A 25,475-nucleotide genomic window follows, 5' to 3' on the forward strand; every position below is an offset into this window, starting at 1 on the left:
TCTACCTCTCACCCAGTCTTGTCCCTTACTGGATGACCATGGCAGGGACACTTGGTGCTAGCTGCCCAGCAGGAGTCCTGTGGGTCCCCCAGAGATGAAGGGAAGAATGGATGGACCTAGTGCCCAGTGGTCTGGCCCCCGAAGGTGCTTGCCTAACAGCGGCCCCTCCCCTGTCCCCTTGGGAGCAACCCAGACGGAAAGCAGAAGCGCCCCGGGGTGCGTGGAGAGCCGGGCCAGAGGCCCCTGCGGGGCAAGCGCGGGCCGGGCCGCCCTCCCGCCGCGCCGCGCATGCTCCATGCCCCCCTCCGCGCCCTGTTCCCATGCCGCCGCCGCCCCGGCCCCGCCCGCTCCCACCCGCTCGTCGGCGGCGCGGGACAGACAGACTGCCGCGCAGGACGCGCCAGGAGGCGAGGTCGAGACAGGACCGGGAGCCGCCTCCTGAGGACGCCGCCCCCGGGAGGGCTTCTCGGAGGCGGCGGCCTTGGCCTGGGGCCTGCCAGAGGGCGGGCCTTGAGACCGACTGCCTGTGCAGCCATCGGAGCCCGTGTATGTCGGCCTGGCTGGCGCAGGTCGGGGGCCAATTTTGGCTGGGTGCAGAAGGTGGGGCGCAGGTGATGATGGAGGGGAATGAGCGGCGGCTGCGGGGACGCTCTGGGAGGTGGGCTTGCCAGAGAGCAGCGGACCAGCCCTCGGGGCTGCCCTCTTCCAGGGGCGCCATGGGACAAGAGCCAGCCTGGGGTGGGTGCTAGGAGCCCAAACCTGTGTTTTGCAGTTCTTCTCCTCTGATTGGTTTTCAGCCGCTGATCCTGGGGCTGGCAAAAGAGCACCCCGTCGCTGATCCACCTGGTAAGTCTGGATTTTTTGCCTCTGGTTGTGGGAATGCCAGACTGACTGGCATGGTGAGGTTGTGGCACTGCTGCCCAGGGGACACCTGGCAAACTGTCCACAGGCACTGAGGATCCCCAGACGGAAGCAGACGCCAAAGCCTTGCTCCTGCTGCTATATAGAGTGGGGCTTGTGCCTCTAGGTGTCCTGGCATGTTGACCTGGAGACTGGCAAGCCAAGAAGAGGCAGGAAGGGCTGAATGGGAGGTGGACACGGTGAAAGAGGGAGGCAGCATTTGTACAGGGCTAGTTCCTACTGGTTCCATCCAGTGAGTATCTGCCTATCACCCACCATGGGCCAGACTGTTGCAGGCATTCTAGATGTACCAACGAATGAGGTGGCAAAAACCCCTGTCCTGTGCTTCTGCTGTTATTGTGCACAGACAATAACAGAGAATGTTCTAAATTAGTAATTAAAGAGTACTACAAGGTGGTAAGAACCAGGAATAGGTCTGGCTGCAAGTTTAAATAACATAGTTAGAATAGGTCTCCTTTCTAAGGCAACATTTCTGCAAAAACTTGAGGGTGGTGAAGGACCAAGTCATGTGGTTATGTATTGCCTGGCATTCCAGGCAAAGGGAACAGCCAGTGCAAAGGCCCTGAGGCAGGAGTGGCCTTGCTCCTGGGAAGAAGAGGCCAGTGTGGATGAAACTGAAGGAAACAGAGTGGGAAGAAGGGAGGCCAAGGTCAGGGAGGGCTTTGTAGGACTACTCTGAGAGACAGGGGCACCCCAGGGAGGGCTGTGAGCAGAGACAAACAGGACCCAACCCACCTGTTAGAAGAACCTCTCAGTAAGCAGCCTCTGCTCCTCAGAGGACTTGGTTGGCCAGGCTGCAAAGAGGGCCCAGGCTGATGTATAGGAAGGAGTACCCAGGCTTGACCTCAGTTCTGGGGTCCTCTAGTTTCCTGTCCTGGCTATTCCACTAGGTGGGTGGCAGGTGTCTAGGGCCCCCTGGGCCAGGGAAAGTTGATGGGGCTGAGAGAAGTCACTTGGGGTCTTGTGCTTCAGGATCCCCGAGGAAGCTCCACCAGGAAGGAAGAGGGTGAAGTGAACAAGCTACCTGTCTCTCCCTATGGATGCAAAAGCCCAAATTACTGATCCTGCCTGAGTCAGATTGCTGAATGCTTTTCTTGATGTTGTTTGTTTGGACTTTTTTTTTTCTTTTTCTGGGGAAATCGCCCCATCTAGTGGCAGTCTAGAGGAGTCATAGTGAAGTGGGCTCTCCCTCTGGCCAGGCTTGGTTGCAGCGGACAGCCCTGCTCTCTGCCCTCCTCCCTCCTGTTCCTCCCATACTGAGTTTCACCAGTTGAAGTCAGCAAGAAAACAGGGGTGAGGACAGCTCCTCCTTGCAGGAGGCTGGAGATGGCATCTGATTCTCCAGACCCATGGCCCTTCCTGGCTTCTTACCTGAGGCACTGTGGTCTAAGATCTCTCCTGCATTGTTTTGGGGAAACCTGAGCTTTGGGACCTAGAATCATCCTTCAGATTGTCTTCTGCTCTGGTGGTACACAGTGGTCAAAGGCCTTGCCAGGGTGGCACCTGTGGCTCAAAGGAGAAGGGCACCGGCCCCATATGCCGGAGGTGGTGGGTTCAAACGCAGCCCTGGCCAAAAACTGAAAAAAAAAAAGCCTTGCCAGTGCAGCTAGAGGAAGCTGAGTCAGTCCCCTTTCAGGTCTGTGAGGACTGGGCTTTTCATGTCTTTCTAGGTGCTAAAATTATGGCTGACTTTCTCAGACTAGGTCTTAGAGACAGCCGCTGTTCCATGTGACCACTCCATGTGGCTGGCATCTCTCTTGAGTCTTTTCATGTTGAACTTGAGTGCTGATTTCCATGTACAAGTGGAATCCTGCCAGTGGGGTGTTTTGCTTAGGCAGTTGCAGACCTCCCTAGTTGCCTTGGGGTGGGGCAACTATAACACCTCCTCCTTTCAACTTTCACAAAATGGATAGTAAAGTTACACTTACGTTATGGTAGGAAAAAAATAAGTCTATGCTGCTTTTCAACACTGAAAATATTTGCAGTTATCAGTAATACCTCCCCACATGTCTTTAGTTCTGAGAGCTCCCAGTGATTGACAGTATGTTTTACTGGTATTTATGTGTGGCCCATTGACATCAGAATGATTACAGTAGCACTTATTTCCCCTCATTTTTAAAATTTAGGTGCAAGCAGGCACAGTGGCTCATGCCTGTAATCCCAGCACTCCAGGAGCCCGAGGCTGGAGGATCTCTTGAGCCCAAGAGTTTGAGACCAGTTTGAACTGGGGTCTCATTTGCGATCAACTGCAACAAACAATAGCTGGGCATTGTGGCGAGCACCTATAGTCCTAGCTACTCGGGAGGCTGAGGCAAGAGAATCACCTAAGCCCAGGAGTTGGAGGTTGCTGTGAGCTGTGATGTCACGGCACTCTACCGAGGGTGTGTGCCACATAATTAGACCCCAGCTTTACAGAAAGTTTAAAAATTAGCTGGGCATCATGGCCTCACCTGTAGTGCCAGCTACTCAAGAGGCTGGGGTAGGAGGATTGCTTGAGCCCTGGAAGATGAGGTTGTAGTAAGCTATGATGATGATGATGCCACTGCACTCCAGCCTGGGTGACAGAGCAAGACCCTGTCTCAAAAACAAACATAAATAAATCACTACAGGTGAGATTCACAAAACACAAAAATTGACTATTTTAAAGAGAACAATTCAGAGCTTAGTTAATACATTGACAGTGCTCAGCAACTGTCTATCTAGCTCAAGATCATTTCCACCTTCCCATAAGTAAACCTCAAGACACATAAGCAGGGCCCAGCCCCTGGCAACCACCAATCTGCTTTTTTATTTATTTATTTATTTATTTATTTATTTTAGAGACACAGTGTCACTTTTATCGCCCTCAGAGTGCCATGGCCTCACAGCTCACCGCAACCTCCAACTCCTGGGCTTAGGCGATTCTCTTGCCTCAGCCTCCCAAGTAGCTGGACTACAGGCACCCGCCACAACGCCCGGCTATTTTTTGTTGCAGTTTGGCCAGGGCCAGGTTTGAACCTGCCATCCTCGGTATATGGGGCCGGCGCCCTACCCACTAAGCCACAGGCACCACCCTTTATTTTTATTTTTTTAAGGTGTGTTCTCACTCTGTCGCCCCAGCTAGATAGAGTGCAGTGGTGTCATCAAGCTCACTGCAGCCTCAAACTCCTGGGCTAACATGATCCTCCCACCTCAGCCTCCCAGAGTGCTAGGGTTATAGGTAGGCGTCACTGTGCCCAGTCTGGCTTTCTTTTTTTTTTTTTTTTTAATTAAATCATAGCTGTGTACATGTGTCATAGGTTTTGTAAGATTTTTTTTGGACAGCAGGTCAAAACACAGTGACACTAGAGTATATGAAAAGCAGAATTCTTTGTTACTTAGGCATGCTCAGAGGGCTGTACTCGGGGGCAAGCTGGAGCTGTGGGGGCAGTTTTTATGTATGGCCAGTGGAGTGGGCTGGGGTTCTAGGGATCTCTGTGGCTTGGCTAATTTCAATAATTTTGTGGACTCCAGGACATAGAGGCTGTCCTTGATTGTCTGGTACTGGCCCCCAGAATGTGGGAGCCTAATAACGGGGTAACTTGTGTTGTCTGTGTAGAGGGCTCGGAAAGAAAGGGACCCTGATTAGGGAAGTGGTGAGGTGAGGGGTTAGCAAATGGTCTTCAAAGGGCAGAGAGAGGAAACTTTTTAGCTACAACTTCAAAACTAGGTCAAGACAAGTCTTGTGAAATGTTCTGTTACATCACAGAAATGGAATTACACACTATGGCCTATGTGTCTGCATCTGCCTTTTTTCACTTAGCATAATTTCCCCAGGGCTCATCTGCATTGTAGTGTGTGTCAGAATTTCCTTTCTTTTTATGGCCAAATAATATTCATTGCATAATGGACTACATTTTGTCCAGTGGAGTGGGCTGGGGTTCTAGGGATGTTGATCCATTTATCTGTTGATGTACATTTGGGTCATTTCCACCTTTGGCTCTGGTGACTAATGCTTCTGTGAACATGGGTGTGCGCACTTTGGTGTGAACACCTGTTTTCAATTCTCTTGAGTGTGTACGCAGGAGCAAGTTTCAGGGTTATATGGTAACTATGTTTAAGTCAGCCAGGAACCACTAAACTGTTCCACAGCTGCTTTTCTCCTCTAACATCGCATGCTGGCAAGTGTACAGACGAGCTGCACAGCTTATGGAAGCCTGGGTGCCCAACCCCAGATTTACCCTTATTTGCTTCCCCCTTTCTTTGTCTTGAAAGCCTGGCTAAAATGCTGCAGAATAAGTTATATGACATTTCCTCCACAAATGCTTCAATACACATTTCTTCATAAGAATGTTGTCTTCCACGACCCAGTGCCACTACCCACCCAGTCCCTGGGCGCTAATGGTCCCTCACTGTGTTCTGATGGCCACCCTGTAGTCACCCTCCCATGATGCCCAATGCCTTTGCCAAGGCTTTCATTCATGCCAGCATCTCATCAAGGACTCTTGTTGCACTTGGATGTTGGGCCCCTTAAATCTCTTTTCATCTAGAACAATCTGTCTCCCTCGCCTCCTTGTACAAGTGACTTCCTCATGGTGTCTAACTGGGTACTCTGTCCCCAAAATCCTCTGGACTTGGACATTGGGTCCAAAGGCTGCATTAGAAGCCAGTCAGAAGGCTTTGGCAGCAGATCTGTTCTCCTATTAGGTTAGATTACTCCCTTGTGACCAGCAAATAACCAGGGATAACAGTTTGATATGCGATGTACCTTTCTCCCTCAGTCTTGCACCTAATGGTTCTAGCATCCATTCCTTTTTCTGATTAAAATCTTCTGTGGCTCACGCCTGTAATCCCAGCATTCTGGGAGACCAAGGCATATGGAATGCTTAAGCTCAGGAGTTTGAGACCATCCTGAGCAAAAGTGAGATCCTGTCTCTACTAAAAAAAGGGAAAATTAGCTGGGCATGGTGGTGTACACTTATAATCCCAGCTGCTCAGGAGACTGAGGCAAGAAGATCTCTTGAGCCCAAGAGTTTGAGGTTGCTGTGAGCTATGATGCCATGACACTCTACCAAGATCAACAGAGAGAGACTCTATCTCAATCAATCAATAAATAAAATTTTAAAAAAATAAACTCAACTTCTTCATCAGAAACACCAGTTTATTTCTGGCTAATGTTGATTGACATTTCATCATAGATGAAAGGGGACTTTGGAACAATTTAAATGCCAGGGGAATACAATGGCTGTCCTTCTCCATCCATATTCTGGGGACTCTGTCCACTTTCCCTCTGTTCTGTGGCCTTATTGTTGGCACAGTCAAGTGGTAGCCACCTGTCAGAACATCAATCAAAGCTCTCTGAGCCCACTTCCCCTACCAGCCACTGCCTGGTGTCCCTGCTCCTTGCTGGGACTTCCATATTGCTGGTCTCTAGTTGGATAGAAATGGTATTCTTAGAGCAATCAATCCTAGTCCATTTTGTGCTGCTGAAACGTCTGAGGCTGGGCAATTTACAAGGAGAAAAGATCTATTTGGTTCATGATTTTTCTAGCTTGAAAGTTCAAGATTGGGTATCTGGTGAGGGCCTCAGGCTGCCTCCACTCTTGGCAGAAGACAGAGGGTAGCTGGTGTGTGCATATCACGTGATGAGAGTCAGAAGGGAGGTGCCAGTCTCTTTCAAATGACTGGTCCTAGGGGAGGGACTAATGTAGAACCACTTCTTACCCTAAGGAGGGCACCAAGCCATTTTTGAGGGATCTGACCATGACTCAAGACACCTCCCAGCAAGCCTGATCTCCAGCAGTGGGGGTCACATTTCCACATGAGATTCAGAAGGGACAGCATCCCAACCATAACACCAACTATCTTCTGACCTTGAGAATTAATGTGAAGAAATCCTGATGCCAAAGTGACTGCCTTGTCAATGCCATGCTCCCTGTGTCCTCAACATGAGATGGGGCTCCCTACCCTCCCAGGGGCTTGCCTTTGTCCCCTCAGTTTTCAGCAACCTAGCAGCAAGCTCAGGCCCTTGTTGGGCCCCTTAGCCACTTGCAACCTCCTGGTCCAGCCTGACTGCATCTCTGCATGGGTACCCCCCACCACTCCTCCTCTTTGCCTTGATAGTACGTCTCACTTCCGAGGTGGAGGTTGCATGTGTGTTCTGGAATTGTCTATAAGAACCCCTGCCTGAGAGGAGAAGGGGCCAGCAGTGGAGCTTCCAAGAATGGCTGGGATCAGGGGTGCTAGCCAGATGGGAAGGAAGAGAGCTGATAAAAAAGGGAAAAGTAAAGAAGAAAGGAAAGAAGGAACAGGCTGCCTTGAAAGCCTGGCTGGGCAAGCCCCAGCGTGAGGAGTGGGCTTGGGTGCCCCAGCTTGGGGTCCTCTGTGTGGAAAGAAGCAGGCACTGGAGCTCAGTTGGGGAACTTGTTATGAGCTGCTTTGTGTCCCCCCAAAGATATGCTGATGTCCCATCCACTGTACCTGTGAAGGTAACCTTATCTGGAAGTAGGGTCTTTGCGGTTGTAACCCAGGTAAGATGAGGTCATACTAAAGTAGGATGGGCCCTGATCCTTCTAAGACACACAGAGGGAAGAAGGCCATGTGCAGACGGAGGCACAGACTGGGGTACTGACAGGCAGGGAAATCCGTAAGAGGCAAGGAGGGAGCTTTCCGAGGCAGTGGGGCCCCACCAGCACCTGGACCTTGGGGTCCTGGCCTCCAGGACTGAGAGAGCATAAACACTTTTTGCTATAAGCCACTCGGGTTATGGTTCTTTGTTACAGCAGCCCCAGGAAACCACACATAGGTGTGACAGTAGGGCCCACAGGGAAGCCATGAGGATGAGAAAGCCATACGCTTGCCTAAAAAGGAGGCTACAGGTGGCTGCTGTGCCCCACAGGATGTCTAGGACACTGAGCCATAGGCCTCTTAGGAGAAGGGCCCTCCCATTCTCTCCTGCTCAGCCACTCTCTCAGCAAGGCCCTGCCTTGCTCAGACCATCTAATGAGGAAAACTACACAAGCTTCCTTATCTCACATGAGCGATTTGCCCTTCCCTAGCTTCTCCACAGCCCGGTGATGGCAGCTATTCTCCTGACAGCAAGACCCAAGGTGAGTGGATGGTCCCTGCCCCATTACCCCCATCAACCTCTGCACCCCAGGGGAGCAAGGCCACCCAAAGTGTCATCCCCCTTTCCCTGAGGCCCCCAAACTAGGCTTCCTGCCTCTGTGCATAACTTTTTCCAGGAGCAAGTGTATCCCTGATCCTCCCCCACCTGCCATGCTCCCTGTAGCTCTGTACCCCATGTTTTGTTGCTGCCAGTTTGTCCTGGCGCCATCAGTGCGAAGGCCCCTGTAGCTATGGGAATGGCTCATTTCAGGTGCCGGTGTCTTTTGAGGACGTGTCTGTGTACTTCACAAAGTCAGAATGGAAGCTTCTGGACCTCAGACAGAGGATCCTCTACAAGCGGGTGATGCTAGAGAACTATAGCCATTTGGTGTCACTAGGTAAGTGACCCCTTCAACATACACATACCCAGTCCCTCCTACTCTGTTTCTGGACTCAGTTTATTTGAGTTTCCTCATTGATTGATTACATTGAGCCCGAGATTAAAAGTCTTTCTCCATCACAACAGTGATGCACTGTGGGCCAGCTGCATTTCAATAGAACAATTTGAAGCTAAATATTACAGGTAGACACACAGGCCTGTAAATTTCAACAATGCCCCATCAGACTTACTTTGCTTATAAACTCATGTACTGGCTAAATGTCTTTCTACAAAAGGTGGGCACAGATTATACTAGAATATCTATATGCACTGTTTTAGACTTAATTCATTTTTTTCAATAGTTGCGTTTTACCTTCATTCCACTTTAGAGAATGTAGCAATATCTTTCCTTGCATCTAACATGGAGGTCCCACATGAGGTCCAGGTGTGCACTTGGATTTCAAGCCTCGAGAAGTCCAAGAAAGAGCTGGGACAGCTTTGAGCAGGCTGCCCTCCCTTCCTTTGCCAGCATAGCCCTGCTGCACAAAGGGGTATCAGTTTTGCCAGTTATAGGGAAACACTGGATTCACAGGCTGAGCAGGTGGAAGCCAGTGATTAAGAGCAATGCAGACAAGAGAGGCAGGCAAGAGAGACAGCCAGAAACTGGCCCTTCCCTCCAGCCAGCCAGGGCAGCTGAGCAGGAGCACTCCTTACTGTAGGCATCCTCCCAGCTGTACCGTAACACGGAGCCCTGTTCCCCTTCTAGACTCCACAGATTGTGCCTCTGTGATCCAAACCCCACAGAGGAAGACTAGTTCCATCCCCTGAGTTCTTTCTGACCCTCACCAGGCAGATCCGGGATTCCCAGGGGAGTTCTGGGATCCTCAGCTGAGTCTGATGGTGAAGCAGGGTGGGGTCCTTGCTGCATCCCTGTATCACTCAGGATCTCCCCACAAATCCCCCATTCCTCACAAGCCTTCCAGCCTCCCTGCAGACCAAGTGACAATGTGGTTGTCCCCTTGGCTCAAGTCACCTGCTTAAGAGCCCCCGTACCCACCTGGCCCCTTTGATTCCTTAGAGGGACTCTGCCCTTTCCCTGGACCTTATCACAGCGCTTTTTAGGGAGTTCTTTGTTTTCTGTTACCTGAAGATATTAAGGCTGGCCAGAGTTCAGGAGTGACCCTGGCCTTAGCTACAGTGGTCCTGACCTGCTTCATTTCCATGGACAGGATTTTCCTTCTCCAAGCCTCACCTGATCTGCCAGCTGGAGCGAGGGGAGGGGCCCTGGGTAGCAGACAACCACAGAACAGGAGCGACCACCAGACTGCACACAGGTGAGTGGCAAGTACTCAGCGAGCTTGCCTGAGTCAAAAGGCAGGAAGCAGCAGCTTCCAGAGGAGGGTAATGCTGCCACTTTGGATGAGAGATTCCCTTTAGTGGCAGATGTCAGCCTCCCAGAGAGTGCTGCAACAGCTATCACACCAGCTCTGCTGTTGCCAGCTTGTCCCCTCCAAGTCTCCCAGCTGCCCATGTGATGTCTCCTTACCCCAAGTGCTCACTTCCTGCTCCTCTCTCCTTTGTCTTGGAGTGAGGGTGAAGAGGGCAAAACCCTCAGTAGAGACCCAGGGAGGGCTGGTGCTGGTGACCCTGACTGGTACTGTCCTTCACAGGTGACAGGATAAGGAGCCACACATCAATTTCAAAGCAAACACACTCTCAAACAGAACTCCCAGGGGCTGCTGAGGGGGGTCATGCAGCGAGGTTGCCTCTGCCACAGGGTAGTCCTGCCAGAGCCTTGCCACAGTGGAGCAATGTTCAAGGCTGCAGGCAGAGTTCGCTCGGTCGGCAGCCGTGTACGACCGGCGCAGAGAAGCGCTACCTGTGCCAGCAATGCGGGAAGTCCTTCAGCCGCAGCTCCAACCTCATCAAACACCGGGTCATCCATAGCAGCGAGAAGCCCTATGCCTGCCCAGACTGCGGGAAGCTGTTCCGGCGCAGCTTTGCGCTGTTGGAGCACGCACGCATCCACAGCGGGGAGAAGCCATTCGCCTGCCCCGAGTGCGGCAAGGCCTTCACTCGCAGCTCCAACCTCATCAAGCACCAGGTTATCCACAGCGGCGAGAAGCCGTTTGCTTGCGGCGACTGCGGGAAGCTATTCCGGCGCAGCTTCGCACTACTGGAGCACGAGCGCATCCACAGCGGCGAGCGGCCCTACGCGTGCCCGGAGTGTGGCAAGGCCTTCAGCCGCAGCTCCAACCTCATCGAGCACCAGCGCACTCACAGCGGTGACAAGCCCTACACCTGTGGCCAGTGCGGCAAGGCCTTCAAGGGTGTGTCGCAGCTCATCCACCACCAGCGCAGCCACAGTGGCGACAAGCCCTTCTCATGCCGCGAGTGCGGCAAGGCCTTCCGCGGCCGCTCGGGCCTTAGCCAGCACCGCCATGCGCACAGCGGCGAGCGGCCTTACGAGTGCAGCGACTGTGGCAAGGCCTTTGGCCGCCGGGCCAACCTCTTTAAGCACCAGGCTGTGCACGGCGCGGGCACCCGGAATGCCGGCCGGCCCCGGGGCTCCAGCAGGAGCTCTACAGCATCGGGAGGCCCTCCACAGGGAAGCAATGCCGCCCAGCCTGGGCCGAGTGGCAGCTGACTCCCTGGCCTACCGCACAGGCCCTGGCGGGTGCAGCTGCAACACCAGAAGAACCAGGACGGAGCCTGCCTGTGCCTGGGGACCTGCCTCCCCAACCCCATGTGCCTGTGGCGAGTGAGCGCAACCTGCTAGTCCCTGTGCTGCAGGCAGTGACCTGAGTTTACAGCGGAGAGGGCCCTTGCCGCCACAGACCTGTCGGTGTTCCCAGGTAAGGAACACTAAAAGCACTTTAGTCCTTCAGCACTTACTCTGCCCTCCTGATGCGGGACGGGAAGGACTGGGCCAGCAGCTGCCTCTACAGGAGTCCTGACCGCCCACCTCATCACCTCCTCAGGGGGGTTCTGGGGAATGGCTGGCCCAGGCCCTACAGGCAGGACAGGACCTGGCAGTCTTCCACCCTGTTGTTCATGCTCACTGCCATCTACTCTGCTGGTTTCGTTCTCCCTACCCACCCACTGCCTTCTGCCCCCAAACCCCACCAGCAAAGGCCACCCTGGCCTAAAGCTTCAAATCTGCCTGCTCTCTGCTCAGGCAGCCTCTCTGTGGGGCTGGTGACGATTAGGAAGACGGGTTCAGAATTTGCAAGACGGGTTCGGAATTTGCACTCAGGCAGCCCTGTGTGGTGACAGAGCATGCCAGCTGGCATCGCCCATTGACTTTTAATATGGAAGGTTCAGCTGCTTTGAATGTTTTCCTATTCAGGGCTAAAGTAAGTTGAAATAGAGATTTTTGCCATATGAGAGATTACTGCCATGAGAATCACCCCCTAATTAGGAATCCCTTCAACCCTCAGAGAAGACCTCAGTAAGGAGAAAGGGGACCATGCCAGGCCTGACACCTGCTGAGGGTGGTGGCAAGCCTGGCCCCTTTTCTCTGTGATGACGCAATCCATCCCTCTGCCCATCAGCCCTGTGGAGACAGGGTGGACCCTTCAAATGTCACTTTATTGAAAGCCAAGGGGAGTTCTCAAGGACATTGTGGTGAGCCAGAGGCAGCTGCTGACAGGCCCTGTCCAGTTCCACCCATCCTGTCCTCAGAGCTAGGCCCAAGACTTCTGCCCCTTGGTGCTCTTAGCCCAGCAGCCTGCTTGGCAGCAGCCACCTCCTTCCAGCCCTCTCCACTCCCGGGGGAGAAAGTGGCTTTGTCATACACAACACCCAAGGGCAGGTAGGTGGTAGGCAGATGGAGGCCATCCTGAGGTCTCCAAGAGCTGTGCCTTCTCTACCAGAGGTGGGAGGGTCACAGACAGCTGCCTCCTATTGGGAGAGTGTGGGAAAACCTGGGAATACAGCATTCCCTCTGAGGATGCTGCTTAGAGCTCCAACCACTAGGGTAACTCCAGCAGTTTTGTGTATACACACACGTGCACATATATGTATGTAAGTTTTATGTGTGTGTGTATGTCATGGAAAGTTGCAGGGTTTTTGTAACTTGCTCATCTTGTAGCCTCTTTCAGCAGTGCCTAGACTCCTGTCCTGTAATTGCCTTCTTGTCTATAAGCCTGTCATGTCATGTTCCGTCCCCATGTCCTCTCTGTTAAGCCCAGTTCCAGTGCTTAGTAAGTATGTGTGAAATGAATATTGTACTCCTGGCACACTGAACTCAGACTCAGTACCATAGTTTCTCTAGCTTTACCTGGGACCAATCCAAAGTATCTGCAACTTTGAGTTTTCCAGTAGAAAAAGAAGTATTGGGAATAGTGTGTTTGAAGTCCCTGTTGAGGTCATTGGGAAGTTTGGGTTTTTCTAAAGCACAGATAATCCCTGGCATGGCTTCAGGAAGCAGTCCCCCTACAGGGCAGGAGACTATGTGCTTGGGCTTCAGTCCCGCATTCTTCAACTGACCCAGGAAAGGAACAGATTGTCACAGGCTGATACCCATCTCTGTCGCTTTGCTAAGTGAGTGCTCTAGTCCTGCCTGCCAGGTAGTCACCAGCTCCCACTGAAGAGAACTGTGTCTCACAGTAAGCACATCCTTCCATAGGTTCTAATATGTAAGCCAACTCCTATTTTGAGCTAAGCTCCCTTTTTTCACCTTAGGAATTGTGGTATAGGACAACTAGATGCAGGAAAGAAGATGTACAGGCATTTTCAGCAGAAAGTGCATTTGCCAGGAGAGCTGCTGGACACTCGCACTCTGACTTTAGAAAAGTTCCAGGGTCCCCAGTGCTTGCCTAGGTAAATTACATATGTCGGTGTACTTTTTTGTTCATTGGTTCTGGGTCTGATTTAGCTCCTCTTACTTAGATTCACACTACAAGGTCATTACTAGTGTCACATGAATACATGGTATTCAGGTATGAACCAAATGGGTTTTGCATGGAATAGGAGAGTGTCTAGAAAGGACACTTTGTTTTTCCTTCTACTGTGCCTTGAAATTGGGCTCCCTCTCCCCTTGCTGTGTGGGGAACTGGGATGAGGCCCACACTTGCTTTTTGATGGACAGCCAGAATGTAAAAGCTTAAAATACCGGGAAAGTCCTTTCTGCTTTCCCCCTGCCATAGGAACTCCCCTGAGAGTTCCCATTTGCCCTTGGAAACTTTGGACCTTTCAAGATCCATTTAAATGCTCTGGCAGTATCTCCACAGTAACTGGTGCGTCATCCTGACTGGATTCATTGTCAAAAGTGGAATTGTTCCCATTTACTTGGCTGGCAAACAAACAAGGAAAATCTGCAAGTGTCTGGCCCTTGAAACAAACCCTCTATTGCAGAGAAACTGTTATGAGGATTTAAACTTCCCAGATAGGCAGCTGGGGTCAAGGTTGCAGGAAAGGCTATTAGCACAGAATTATGCAAAAGAGCCCAGAGCTTGTACTTAGGTGTTCCTGCAAAGGTGAGACAGAAAGGCCCCATGGGTGAGCTGCCTCAGTCTGCCCAAGGGTACAGGCTCCTCTGACTGGAATCATGGGCAGCCACCTGAGGCCAGGTGGACACCATGACTCTGAGGCATGGAAGGAAGGCTGGGCCTGATCCCCACATTCCTCAGCAAAGCACTATACCAGTTTCCTGAGAAATGTAGCCATGACTTCCTTCCAGTTGTTCGTATTGCCACACTTCAGGCAACATAGCAGCAGCCACTTGGCCTTGTGGGTGCAAAGGGCAGCTCTGGAGATAGGAAAGGGAGGTAGAGGGAGCTAGGGAGGTGGGGTGCTATGAAGTGCTTGCGTTGAGATGGGTGGAAGAAGGGCATGTTTTAGGGGAACCTAGGAGGGTTTCTGTAGGACAGTGACAGGTTGAATGGTCAATTGGAACCAGTGTGTGGACAGCCTGGGATGCCACAAACAAAAGTTTGGACTCTACCTGATTCCTAATGAAGAGCAATTTTCCTAAACATGAAAGAATTATTGTACAACCACCACAGATTTTATATATTTTAGCCATCTGGATGGTTATGACATCCCTGAGGTGTCAATCTGTGGGTATAGCTGGCTGGGTCCCCCATGCATGTGACAAGGGATTGCTTTGACATAAGGGGCCCCATCTTCCTTTCTCAGGAGTTCCTACTTGGCCATTGGTTTGCCTTAAGCAAGACCCAGTGTGTCTGTGACTTCACAGAGCAGGGGCCATACAGGATTCCTGGACAGCTTCAAGTTCAAGACCTTGGACACTGAAGAGGGGCACAGCAACTCCTTTTTGTGTTCAGGAGGGCCAAAATTGGTCTTTCTCCACCACCTGGGAACATACACATAGAAAATAAAGGCCTGTAGATCTGGAGGTTCCTGTTGTTTAGCCTTTCTTTGACAGCTTTACGAAGGTATAATGGGCATACATTAAACTGCACATCTTTCAATTGTGACTAGATGAGTTTTGACCTGTGTGTACATATGTGAAGCCATCCCCCCACACAAGACAGTAGCCTTGTGGTTCCCCTGTCCCCACCCCACAATTGCTGCTCTGCCTTCTGTCAGTAGAGATTAAGTGTCATTTTCTAGAGTTCTGTATAAATGGACTCACACAGTATCTGTCTGGCCTCTTTCACGCGACATAATTATTTTGAGATTTATCAGTTGTGTGTATGTCAATACTTCATTTTTATTGCTGGCATTATCCCATTGTACGTATGGACCACAATACCTAACTACTTGTTGATGAACATTTGGGTTATTTCCAGTTTGGGGCCATAACAATTAAAGCTGCTATGAATATTGTATTTAAGTTTCTGTGTGGACATGTTTTCATTTCTCTTGAGTGTATAAACAGGAATTGCTGGCTCATGTGCTAACACTCTGTTTAACTTTTTGAGGAACTGCCAAACTGTTTTACAAAATAGGCTCAACATTTTATGTTCCACCAACAGTTCCAGTTTCTCTGCATCCTCACCAACACTTATTATTATCTGTCTTTTTAATTCCAGCTATCCTGGCGGGTGTGAAGTGGTATCCTATAGTTTTGATGTCCATTTCCCTGGTTGCTAACGATGTTGGGCTCCATTTCATGTGCTCACTAGCCATTCATATATCTTCTTTGATGAAGTGTCTGTTCAAATCTCTACCCCATTTTTAAATTGAGTTGTCTTCTTTTTAAGTTATAAGAATTCTAGACACAAGTGAGATACATATGTGTTCTGCAGTACTTTTTTCCAGACTATGGCTTGCCTTTTGAAGAGAAGTTGCTTTAACTTGATGAGGTCTAATTTATGAATTAAACTTATTTTATTTATTTCATAGTTTGTACTTTTATGTTCTAGTTACAAAATCTTTACAAAACTCAAGTCACTAAGACTTTATTCCATACTTTCTCATAAAAACAAAGATACATTTTCTTATAGAAGTTTTATAGTTTCAGCTGTAACATTTAGGTCTGTGATCCGTTTTGTGTATGGTGAGGCAAATTCATAATTCATTTTTTTCTACATGGATATTCAGTTTTTCCAGCACTGTATTTGTTTAAAAGATGATCTTTTCCCATTGAGTTGCTTTCACACCTTTACAGAAAATCAGTGGCCATATGGGTGAGAGTATTCTTCTGGATTTTACCTGGTTCCCCATCAGTTGGTGCTATGGATTGAATGTGTCCCCTCAAAATTCATTTGTGGAAGCCCTGACCCCCATGGAATGGTGTTGTAGGGGGCAGCTTGGGAAATGACAGCTTTATATGAAGTCATGAGGGTAGGGCCCTCGTGATAGGATTATTGTCCTCAGAAGAAGAGGAAGAGACACTAGAGCTGCTTCTCTCCACCATATGAGGCTACAGTGAGAGGGTGGCCATACACAAGCCAAGAAGAGAACTCTCACCAAGAATTAAATCTGCAAACACCTTGATCTGGGACTTCTCAGCCTCCTGAACCATGATAAATAAAAGTCTTATTTAAGCCACCCAGTCTGTGATATTTTGTTATGGAAGCCCAAGCAGACTAAGGCAGCCAGTTTGTCTATCTTTATGGCAATGCCATGTTCCCTTGACTACTGTAGCTTTATAACACATCTTGAAATCAGGTAATATGAGTTCTCTGAAACTGTTCTTTTTCAAAATTTCAAAACTGTTCTTTTTAAAAATAACTTATAATTATCCCAAGAATTTTTTTTTTTTTGAGACAGAGCCTCAAGCTGTCACCCTGGGTAGAGTGCTGTGGCATCACAGTTCACAGCAACCTCAAACTCCTGGGCTTAAGCAATTCTCATACCTCCGCCTCCCAAGTAGCTGAGACTACAGGCACATGCCACAATGCCCGGCTATTTTTTTTTTTTTTTTTGGTTGCAGCCGTCATTGTTGTTTGGCAGACCTGGGCTGGATTCAAACCCACCAGCTCAGGTTTATGTGGCTGGCACCTTAGCCGCTTGAGCCATAGGCACCGAGCCTATTCCAAGAATTTTTTTAAAACCTTTTCTGGAAAAGTCTGACAGAAAAACAAAATCAAATCATAACAAGGAAGTAAGAATCAAATTAATTTAGGGGGATTTTTTTCCAAAGAAAATATTCCTTACTTAATATACCATGTATTTTCCTTCAGTATTCTAGTGAGTTAAATGAGAACAAGATAGGAGGCAGAGGGAAGCAATCCAGGCAGGCAGAGGACAGCTGAGGAGAACAGGAGCAGCTTTGATTATTTCCTCTGATTATGGGAATGAGATGGAAGAAGAAACAAACACAGTGTATCAGTTAGAAGTAGCCACAAGTCATAGAAAACCTGGCTATGAACTTGAAAATGTAGAGGAAATACACAAATTCTTGGAAACACATAACCTCCCTAGACTCAAACAGGAAGAAATAGAACTCCTGAACAGACCAGTATCAAGCACCAAAATTGAAGCAGCAATAAAAATTGTTCCAACAGGCTCGGTGCCCATTACGGTGCCAGCCACATTCACCAAGGCTGGTGTGTTCCAACTGAGCCCAGGCCAACCAAACAATGACAACTGCAACAAAAAAATAGCCGGGTGTTGTGGCGGGCACCTGTAGTCCCAGTTACTTGGGAGGCTGAGGCAGGAGAATCGCTTAAGCCCAAGAGTTTAAGGTTGCTGTGAGCTGTGATGCCACAGCTCTTTATTGAAGGTGACATAGTGAGACTCTGTCTCAAAAAAAAAAAAAAGTTCCAACAAATGAAGTCCCAGACCAGAAGGTTTCACACTGTATTTTACCAAGCCTACAAATAACTTGTACCTATACTGCATAAGTTATTTCATAACATTGAGAAGAAAGAAATACTCCCTAACTCGTTCTACAAAGCCAATATCACCTTGATATCGAAGCCATGAAAGGACACAACTAAAAAAGAAAACTATAGACCAATATCCCTTATAAATATAGATGCAAAAATTATCACTTAAATCTTAGCAAATCAAATTCAGCTGCACATCAAAAAAATAATTCACCACAACCAAGTGGGCTTCACCCCACAGATTCAAGGATAGTTCAATATATGCAAATCTATAAATGAAATTCACCACATAAAAAGATGCAAAAACAAAGACCATGTGATCTTTTCAATGGATGCAGAAAAAGCATTTGACAAAATTCAGCATCCTTTTATAAAAATACTTAACAAAATAAGCATAGATGGGACATAACTCAAAATTATAAAGGCCCTATATGACAAATCCACAACTAATATCATTCTGAGGGGGGAAAAATTGAAAGCATTCTTGCTTAGCACTGGAACCAGACAAGGTTGTCCACTATCACCTCTTCAACATACTGCCCAAAGTCCTAGCCAAAGAAATCAGGCAAAAGAAGGAAATCAAGGGTATCCAAATGGGTAAAGAAGAGGTCAAACTGTTGCTCTTTTATTACAATATGATCTTATATCTAGAAAACACCGAAGATTCAACCAAGAGATTCCTAGAATTGATAAATTCAGCAAAGTCTCAGGTTACAAAATCAATGTACACAAATCGGTAGCTTTCATATACACAGTCAAGCTAAGAATCAAATGAAAGACACAATACCTTTCTCAGTAGCAACAAAAAATAAAATACTTAGGAATATATTTAACTAAGGAGGTGAAAGACTTCTATGGGGAGAATTATGAAACACTGAAGAAAGAAATGACAGAGGATATAAACAGATAGAAAAACATATTATGCTTGTGGATCAGTAGAGTCAATATTGTTAAAATGCTACTGCCCAAAGGGATTTATAGATTCAACACAATCCCCATTAAATTACCAATGCCATTTTTCACAAATATAGAAAAAAATAGTTCTGTGCTTCATGTGGAACCAGAAAAGACTCCAAATAGCCAATGCAACCTTACATAAAGAACAAATCAGGAAGCATCACTTTCCCAGACTTCAAGCTATACTACAAGGCTATAGTAACCAAAACAGCATGGTACTGGCATAAAATTATGTGGATAAAAAAGAGTAAATTGGGTGGCACCTGTGGCTCAGTGAGTAGGGAGCTGGCCCCACATACGGAGGGTGGCAGGTTCAAATCTGGCCCTGGCCAAACTGCAACAAAAAAACAGCCGGGCATTGTGGTAGGCACCTGTAGTCCCAGCTACTGCGGGGGCTAAGACAAGAGAATTGCCTAAGCCCAAGAGCTGGAGGTTGCTGTGAGCTGTGCTGCCACGGCTACTAAGGACAACAAAGTGAGACTGTCTCTAAAAAAAAAAGAGTAAATTAAGTAAATGGCTGAGGTATATATTAACCAGTGTGATGTAAGCATTCCTAATTCTATATGAAATCAGCACATTGTACCCCATAAATGCATTAATGTATACATGATCTATGTGTTTATGATTTAATAAAAAAAATTTTAAAAGAGTAAAAACAAATTGGTAATTTACACCTATAGATCAGAACACATAACCCAGAGATAAAATCATCTTCCTATCCTCATTTGATCTTTGACAAAGCAGACAGAAAACATACACTGGGGAAAAGAATCCCTATTCAATTAATGATGATGGGAAAAGTGAATAGCCACATGCAGAAAACTGAAAAGATCTGTATCTCTCATTCCTCACAAAATTAATTCACAATAGATAACAGACTTAAACCAAAAACGTGAAAGTGTAACAATCATAGAAAATCATCTAACCAGCCAGGTACCTTCTCAACGTAGCCTGTGACTGGGGGAATCTGCAATCTGCAGGTTTTGCTTTTGTAGTAAACCTCTTCTTTAAACACTGACTAATTTCTGAACAGGTATCTAAATAAAGATCACAAAGAAGAAAGTAGCCACAGGGGAACAGAGTTAATGGAAGAATATCTTCAAGTGTTCACTCAGTTTACTCAGTATGAAGTAACGACTGTGTCTTTTCCTCAGGGCAGAGTACCTATAGACCTCTGACAATATGTTGTTAACATACGTCAACCCTCTGGCCCGTATCTCTGAGGAAGGGCGGCATGCCCTTTGATCTCAGGCTTCATGGGGTACACAGCTTCAGAGAATGGACTTGTGGAATTTATAACTCCAGGGAAGCCAACTCTGTGTGTATCCCAGGGGGACCCAGGTCCCTTAAGCCTCTGGAAGAAAAGCAAGTCATTTTAAACTCACATTGAGTTCACTTTGTGTGCTTGATGTAGGATATGTTTATTTCTAAATGTTATCCTACATGGGCCCAAAGGCACCTGGGCAGAGCAATACCTGGCCTCCCTGAGGAGACTGGCACCCCAGGAGGCTCAGGCTTCAGTTGGGACTGTGATGACCCTTCTGTCAGTGGTTGTTGGGGCTCAGCTTGTGCCCCGGCCCGTGGGGAATTCAACGAGGACCTGGGAAACAAAGGGGTCAGTCGAATGAGGGGACAAGAGACACGAAAGAATGAGAGCAAGTCAAGAGTCTGATCAAGCTCTGAAGAGTTTATTGTTTCAACTGGGCTTATAAGCACACAAACGAGGAAGTAACTAAGGGCTGTTCCTAGCAGGGCGGGGAGGGGGCTAGTTTCTGGAAAATTACTAGGAGAAGGACCCTAAGGCGGGGGGTGCATTTTTGAGGAGATATGCAAGGGGAAAGTACTGTTGCTGTTTACGGTTGAATTCCTGAGAATAGTTTGCTCATAAAATCAAGATAGCAAGGGGCATTTTTGTGATATGTTTTGGCTCCCAGCAAGCTTGAGCGTGGCTAGAAATGAAGAGACAGAAGTTGGGAGGATGCCATCCAGGGGCCAAGAAATAAGGCTCAAGGCTAGCGGGCAAGCAGGTTGAGTGACTGAAGAAAGGCTCTGGAAGCCCAAGGCCCCTGCCTACACACCAGGAGTGCTGGCAGAGCTTCAGACTGATAGCCACAGACCTGGCCTTCACCCGTAAATGGTCCTGAGCTTCTAGGATAACAGGAACATCTGTGAAGCCTCCAAACAAAAGGAGCCAGCAACAGCGAAAATGGGTCTGAGGAGGCCAGCTTCCCATGGGTGCAGCCCATGGCTCCCAATCCCAGCCAAATACTGCTCGCCTACAGGGCAAAGAAAGAAAGAATTCCGAAACTATCTTCTAGAGCAGGCGTCCTCAAACTGCAGCCTGTGGGCCACATGAAGCAGTGTGATTGTATTTGTTCCCATTTTGTTTTTTTACTTCAAAATAAGATATGTGCAGTGTGCATAGGAATTTGTTCATAGTTTTTTGTTTTTTTTTTAAACTATAGTCTGGCTGTCCAACGGTCTGAGGGACAGTGAACTGGCCCCCTGTTTAAAAAGTTTGATGATGCCTGTTCTAAAGGCCAAGCTGCAAAACCAACAACCTGAGACAGAATAGAGGCCTCAGAAAGGAAGCAATGATGGGTAGTCTCCTATACGAAGTGCATTGGCTGTCTAGAGGGGTGACAACATGGGGACTGGCCAGGTGTTCTGTCATGATCAAGTACAGATTCACAGATATTCTGCACTGAGAAAAGCCCAGAGGACCGAGACTGTGTCACAGTCACTGGGGGGCACACTTTATGTATCAACTAGGCCAGTCTGTAGTACCCTTTTTTTGATCAAACACCAGTCTAGATGTGGCTTCGAAGGTATTTTTCAATGAAATTAACATTTAAATCAGTAGACTAAGTAAAGCGTATTATTCTCCATGATATAGGTGGGCCTCATCCACTCAATACAAGGAGGTCTTAAGACAAAGTGGGACTGAGGTCACCTGAAGAGGAAGGAATTCTGCCTCCAGACAGTCCTTGGACTCAAATGCTACTCTTCCCTGGGTCTCCAATCTGCAGACCATGGAGTTCTTAGCCTCCACATTACATCATTACATGAGCTAATTCCTTAAAATGTCTCTCTCTCTCTCTCTCTCTCTCTATATATATATATATGTATATATATGTTTCTATATCACATTATATATATAATTGTGATATATGCATTACATATAGTATGTATATGTGTGTTAGTCAGAGCCCTAATAGAGTTATAGACTGGCAAGCGAAACACACAGCAACTAAATGCACAAACAAAAACTATCAGACGTGAAGGAGGACCTCAATAAAAATACCATTATAATGGAATATTTTAATATAGTGTTATTTAATTGGACAGATGTAAGCAAAAAAAACCTAGATTTTAAAGCTATACAGAAAAGCCTATCTTTTAAGGAGATGCATTTTTTCCAGAGTCTATGGAACATTTTTCCCCCCCATGGAACATTTTTTAAAGTTATTTATGCATTTGGTCTCTGTTATGGGTTGAATTATGTCCCCCTGCCTCCAGAAAACACTAAGTTAGAGTTTTAATCCCTAGTACCTCAGAATGTGACTTATTTGGAAAAAGAATCTTCACAGAGATGATCAAATTAAAATTAGGCCATTAAGGTGGGCTTTAATGCAATATGACTGTGTCCTTATAAAAAGGGGACATTTGGACACAGACACACACACACAGAAAGAAGGCCATGTGAAGGTGAAGGCAGAGATTGGGTGATGCATCTACAAACCAAGGAACACCAAAGATTTCTAGCAAACCCTGGAAGCTAGGGGAGAGACCTGGGACAGTTCCCTCCTAAATGACCCCCAAAAGGAATGAACCCTGCTGATATCTTGAACTTGGACATCTGGCCTCCAGAACTGGAAGAAAATCCATTTCAATTGTTTAAGTTCCCCAGTCTGTGGTGCTTTGTTATGGCAGCCCCCACTCCCGATTCAAAAACATGATATTTCAAGCAACACATCCTCAGATCATTATCCAATATAACTGAAATGTATAATTAAAGATGACCACAAAAATCATTACCCAAAAATTAAGATAAACTACACTATGCAAGTATTAAAGTGGGAAGGAAATGAAAAGCAAAACTACAAGCTATCTGTAATGCAAAGCAAAGAAAAACGTTTAATAGCAAATGTGTGGGACACAGTAAAATCTCCATTTGGGGGACATTGCAGCCTTTGAGTTCCTTAGCTACTCAAGAAGGAAGATGGCAAAGGAGATTAGTTTCATCTTCAGAAACTAGGAAAAAAGAACAAAGCTAAACCAAAAGAAAAAAAAGAGAGAGAGACAGATGAATAAAGATACAGGCTGACGTTAATGAAGCAGAAGATAAAAGAAGGATAAAGGATAATCAAAATTCTGTTTTGTTTTTTCTTTGAAAGGACCAATCAAAGGTATAAATCTCCTACAATCCTTGTGAAGGACCAAAAACTACACGTGAGTAGGAATGAGAAGGAGACAGCACTGTAGACACTGAAGAAATGAAAAGAATGATGTCAATCCGCTTGCAAATCTATGACTCCTAAATAAAAAAGATGTTTATGAATTTTTAAAAGCATCATTTAGTAAGATCTCATTTATCCAAAATCATAAGTGAGTGTGTGGGAGTGAGGCATATATAAGTACGTGTAGGGTGTGTGTGGTGTGGGGGCAGCTGTGTGTGCGGCACATGTGTGTATATGGGTTGTAGGGTGCGGGTATGTGGTGTGTGAGTGTGGGGACATGCATGTGTGGTGGGAGGGAGGGGGACTTACACGTGTGCCTGTGTGTGAGTGCTGGTGTCCTATGGTCTGAATGTTTGTGTGTCCTCAAAATACGTATGTTAAAACCAAGCCAACAAGGTGATGCCACTGGGAGGTGGCCTTTGGGAGCTGAATGGGGATTGCTGCCCTTCTAAGAGATCCCACGGAGCCAGTTAGTCCTTCCTACCGCACAAGGGTGCAGTGAGAAGGTGCTATGAGGCACGAACCCTTACCCCACATAGAGCCTATAAGCGCCTACATCGGTGACTTCCCAGCCTTCAGAACTGTAAGAAGTATTAATTGCAATAAATGTTAATATTAGTAAATGTTTACAAGCTACCGAGTCTATGGTGTATTGTTATAGTGGCCCACACGGGCTAAGACGAGATGCAAGTAGCACTTCAGGTCCCCATCCCTGGTGAGTCCCCCGGGGGAGGTTCTTGCAAACCCAATTCCTGAGCAGACTGTGTGGGGATGCATGTGAATGTGTGTGCGTCTATGTGTGTAAGCATGCATTTATGAGTGTGTGTGAGATTGTATGTGAAAGTATGTGTAATATGATACAGGATTTCCCCACTCTGGGATGGACAGGGAGCCCCCCATTCTCTAGGCTTGGGTGAGCTCAGAAATCAAACCCCCATTTCCAGGCACAAACAGGCTGCCTTTTCCAGGACACGCCTTCTGGGCTCTAACAAGATCATGAACAAAGCAGCCTGAGATGGTTATTTGGGTGGTTCCACCTTGAGTAGGGAGGACACACCCTAATCCCTTCTCAGAGACAAAAACTGTAAGGACCAGATAACCTTGGCCTAGTGGAGGAACTACATTCATTCATGTTAATGCACTCATTAACTTTGAAAAGATGTTTTTCCACGTACCAAGTCCTGGCCAAGTGTAATTCTCAAGACCTAATAATACTCCTACATAAAGAGCCCACGTAGAGACTCCCCAGTTAGTTCTTTCCCCCTTCCAGAAGCTCTGGTGCTTTTTACTTCTGTATTCCTTTCTGTCTAATAAAAATCCTATCTTCCCACTGATCTGTGGTCCGTGGGTTCATTCTTGGAATCCCAGAGACCAAGGACCTACTGAAGAAGAAATTCTGGTATCAACAGTGTGCGTGAGAATGTGTATGAGTGTGTATGTGTCAGTGTGTATAAGTGTATGAATGTGACAGTATGTGAATGTGTGTGTATGAGTGTGCAAGAGTGTATGTATATGTGGTATGAGTGTGTGAATGTAAGAGTGTAGGAGTGCGTGACTGTGTTTATTCTGTGAATGAGTGTGCATGTGTGACTGTGTAACAATGTATGTGAGAGCGTGTGTATGAGAGGGTGTGAGTTTAGGGTGTACACACGTGTGTGAGGGTATGTGTGTTTACCAGCTGAGCTGCAAGTGGGGTCCCCACAATGCTGAGGATGGGAGCAGGGAGGTTGCCAAGTGACACTCCCCAGCTGACACTGTCAGTACTGCCTGAGCTCTTTACAACCGGAGGGCAGCTGGCCCTGTGGCAACAAAGGTGGGGGGGAGCGCTTGTTTCTCCTCCTGGACTCTCTGCTCTGGGCCCCTACACAGGGCCTGGTTCAGGCCTTCTGGCCTCTTCACATTGTCTTCTGCAAAAAAACAGCTGGAAATGCTTGTGGCCTTTTGTTTTAGACTTTGTTTCTCTCCATGAATAATTCTGTTTTCAATCGGCTTACCTCAGATGTCCCCAGACACATTCCTGTAACCACAGCCTGTCCCCAGTGGCCACCCCACATCATGCCCTGATGTGGCTCATTGGTCAGGAACACAGGCAAGAGGTGGGCAGATGAGCTGGGGCAGTGGAGTGGGCCCACAGGACCAGTTGCCAATCTCCGGGACAACCCGCATGCCTACTTTTGCTCCCATCCATTTTCTTGTGGGTATCAAGAGCCCACTTCCCTTTGTTGCCAAGTAGGGTTCACAGTGTGAACGTACCGTGGTTGTCTTGCCATTCACCTGATGATGAACATTTGGGTTGTTTCCAATTTGGAGCTATTTTTTATTTATTTATTTGTAGAGACAGAGTCTCACTTTACAGCCCTCGGTAGAGTGCCATGACGTCACAGGACTCACAGCAACCTCCAGCTCTTGGGCTTCCGCCATTCTCCTGCCTCAGCCTCCCGAGCAACT

General features: G+C 47.6%; 1 protein-coding gene across 2 annotated transcripts; it reads left to right on the forward strand.

The window, feature by feature from the left end:
* Nucleotides 1–497: 497 nt before the first annotated feature.
* On the forward strand, nt 498–15,138 carry ZFP92 (ZFP92 zinc finger protein). Of its 2 annotated transcripts, none has more exons than XM_053581132.1 (6): nt 498–569; nt 798–846; nt 7,938–7,988; nt 8,258–8,384; nt 9,595–9,699; nt 10,036–15,138. In XM_053581132.1, the coding sequence occupies exons 3-6, from the start codon at nt 7,956–7,958 to the stop codon at nt 11,010–11,012; spliced, it is 1,242 nt and encodes a 413-aa protein (XP_053437107.1). In that variant the 5' UTR covers nt 498–569; nt 798–846; nt 7,938–7,955; the 3' UTR covers nt 11,013–15,138. The 2 variants fall into 2 exon arrangements, with proteins under 2 accessions (XP_053437107.1, XP_053437106.1); XM_053581131.1 differs by having other exon boundaries at nt 556–658.
* Nucleotides 15,139–25,475: the final 10,337 nt, after the last annotated feature.

This window comes from Nycticebus coucang, chromosome X, assembly GCF_027406575.1.
Source record: "Nycticebus coucang isolate mNycCou1 chromosome X, mNycCou1.pri, whole genome shotgun sequence".
NCBI lineage: Eukaryota > Metazoa > Chordata > Mammalia > Primates > Lorisidae > Nycticebus > Nycticebus coucang.

What these genes read in the sequence shown, in the direction of transcription:
- ZFP92 (XM_053581132.1), top strand. Translation starts at nt 7,956, where the DNA reads ATGGCAGCTATTCTCCTGACAGCAAGACCCAAG. An exon ending in TAGCCATTTGGTGTCACTAG is followed by an intron (nt 8,385 to 9,594) that starts GTAAGTGACCCC and finishes TTCCATGGACAG; the next exon opens with GATTTTCCTTCTCCAAGCCT. An exon ending in GACCACCAGACTGCACACAG is followed by an intron (nt 9,700 to 10,035) that starts GTGAGTGGCAAG and finishes TGTCCTTCACAG; the next exon opens with GTGACAGGATAAGGAGCCAC.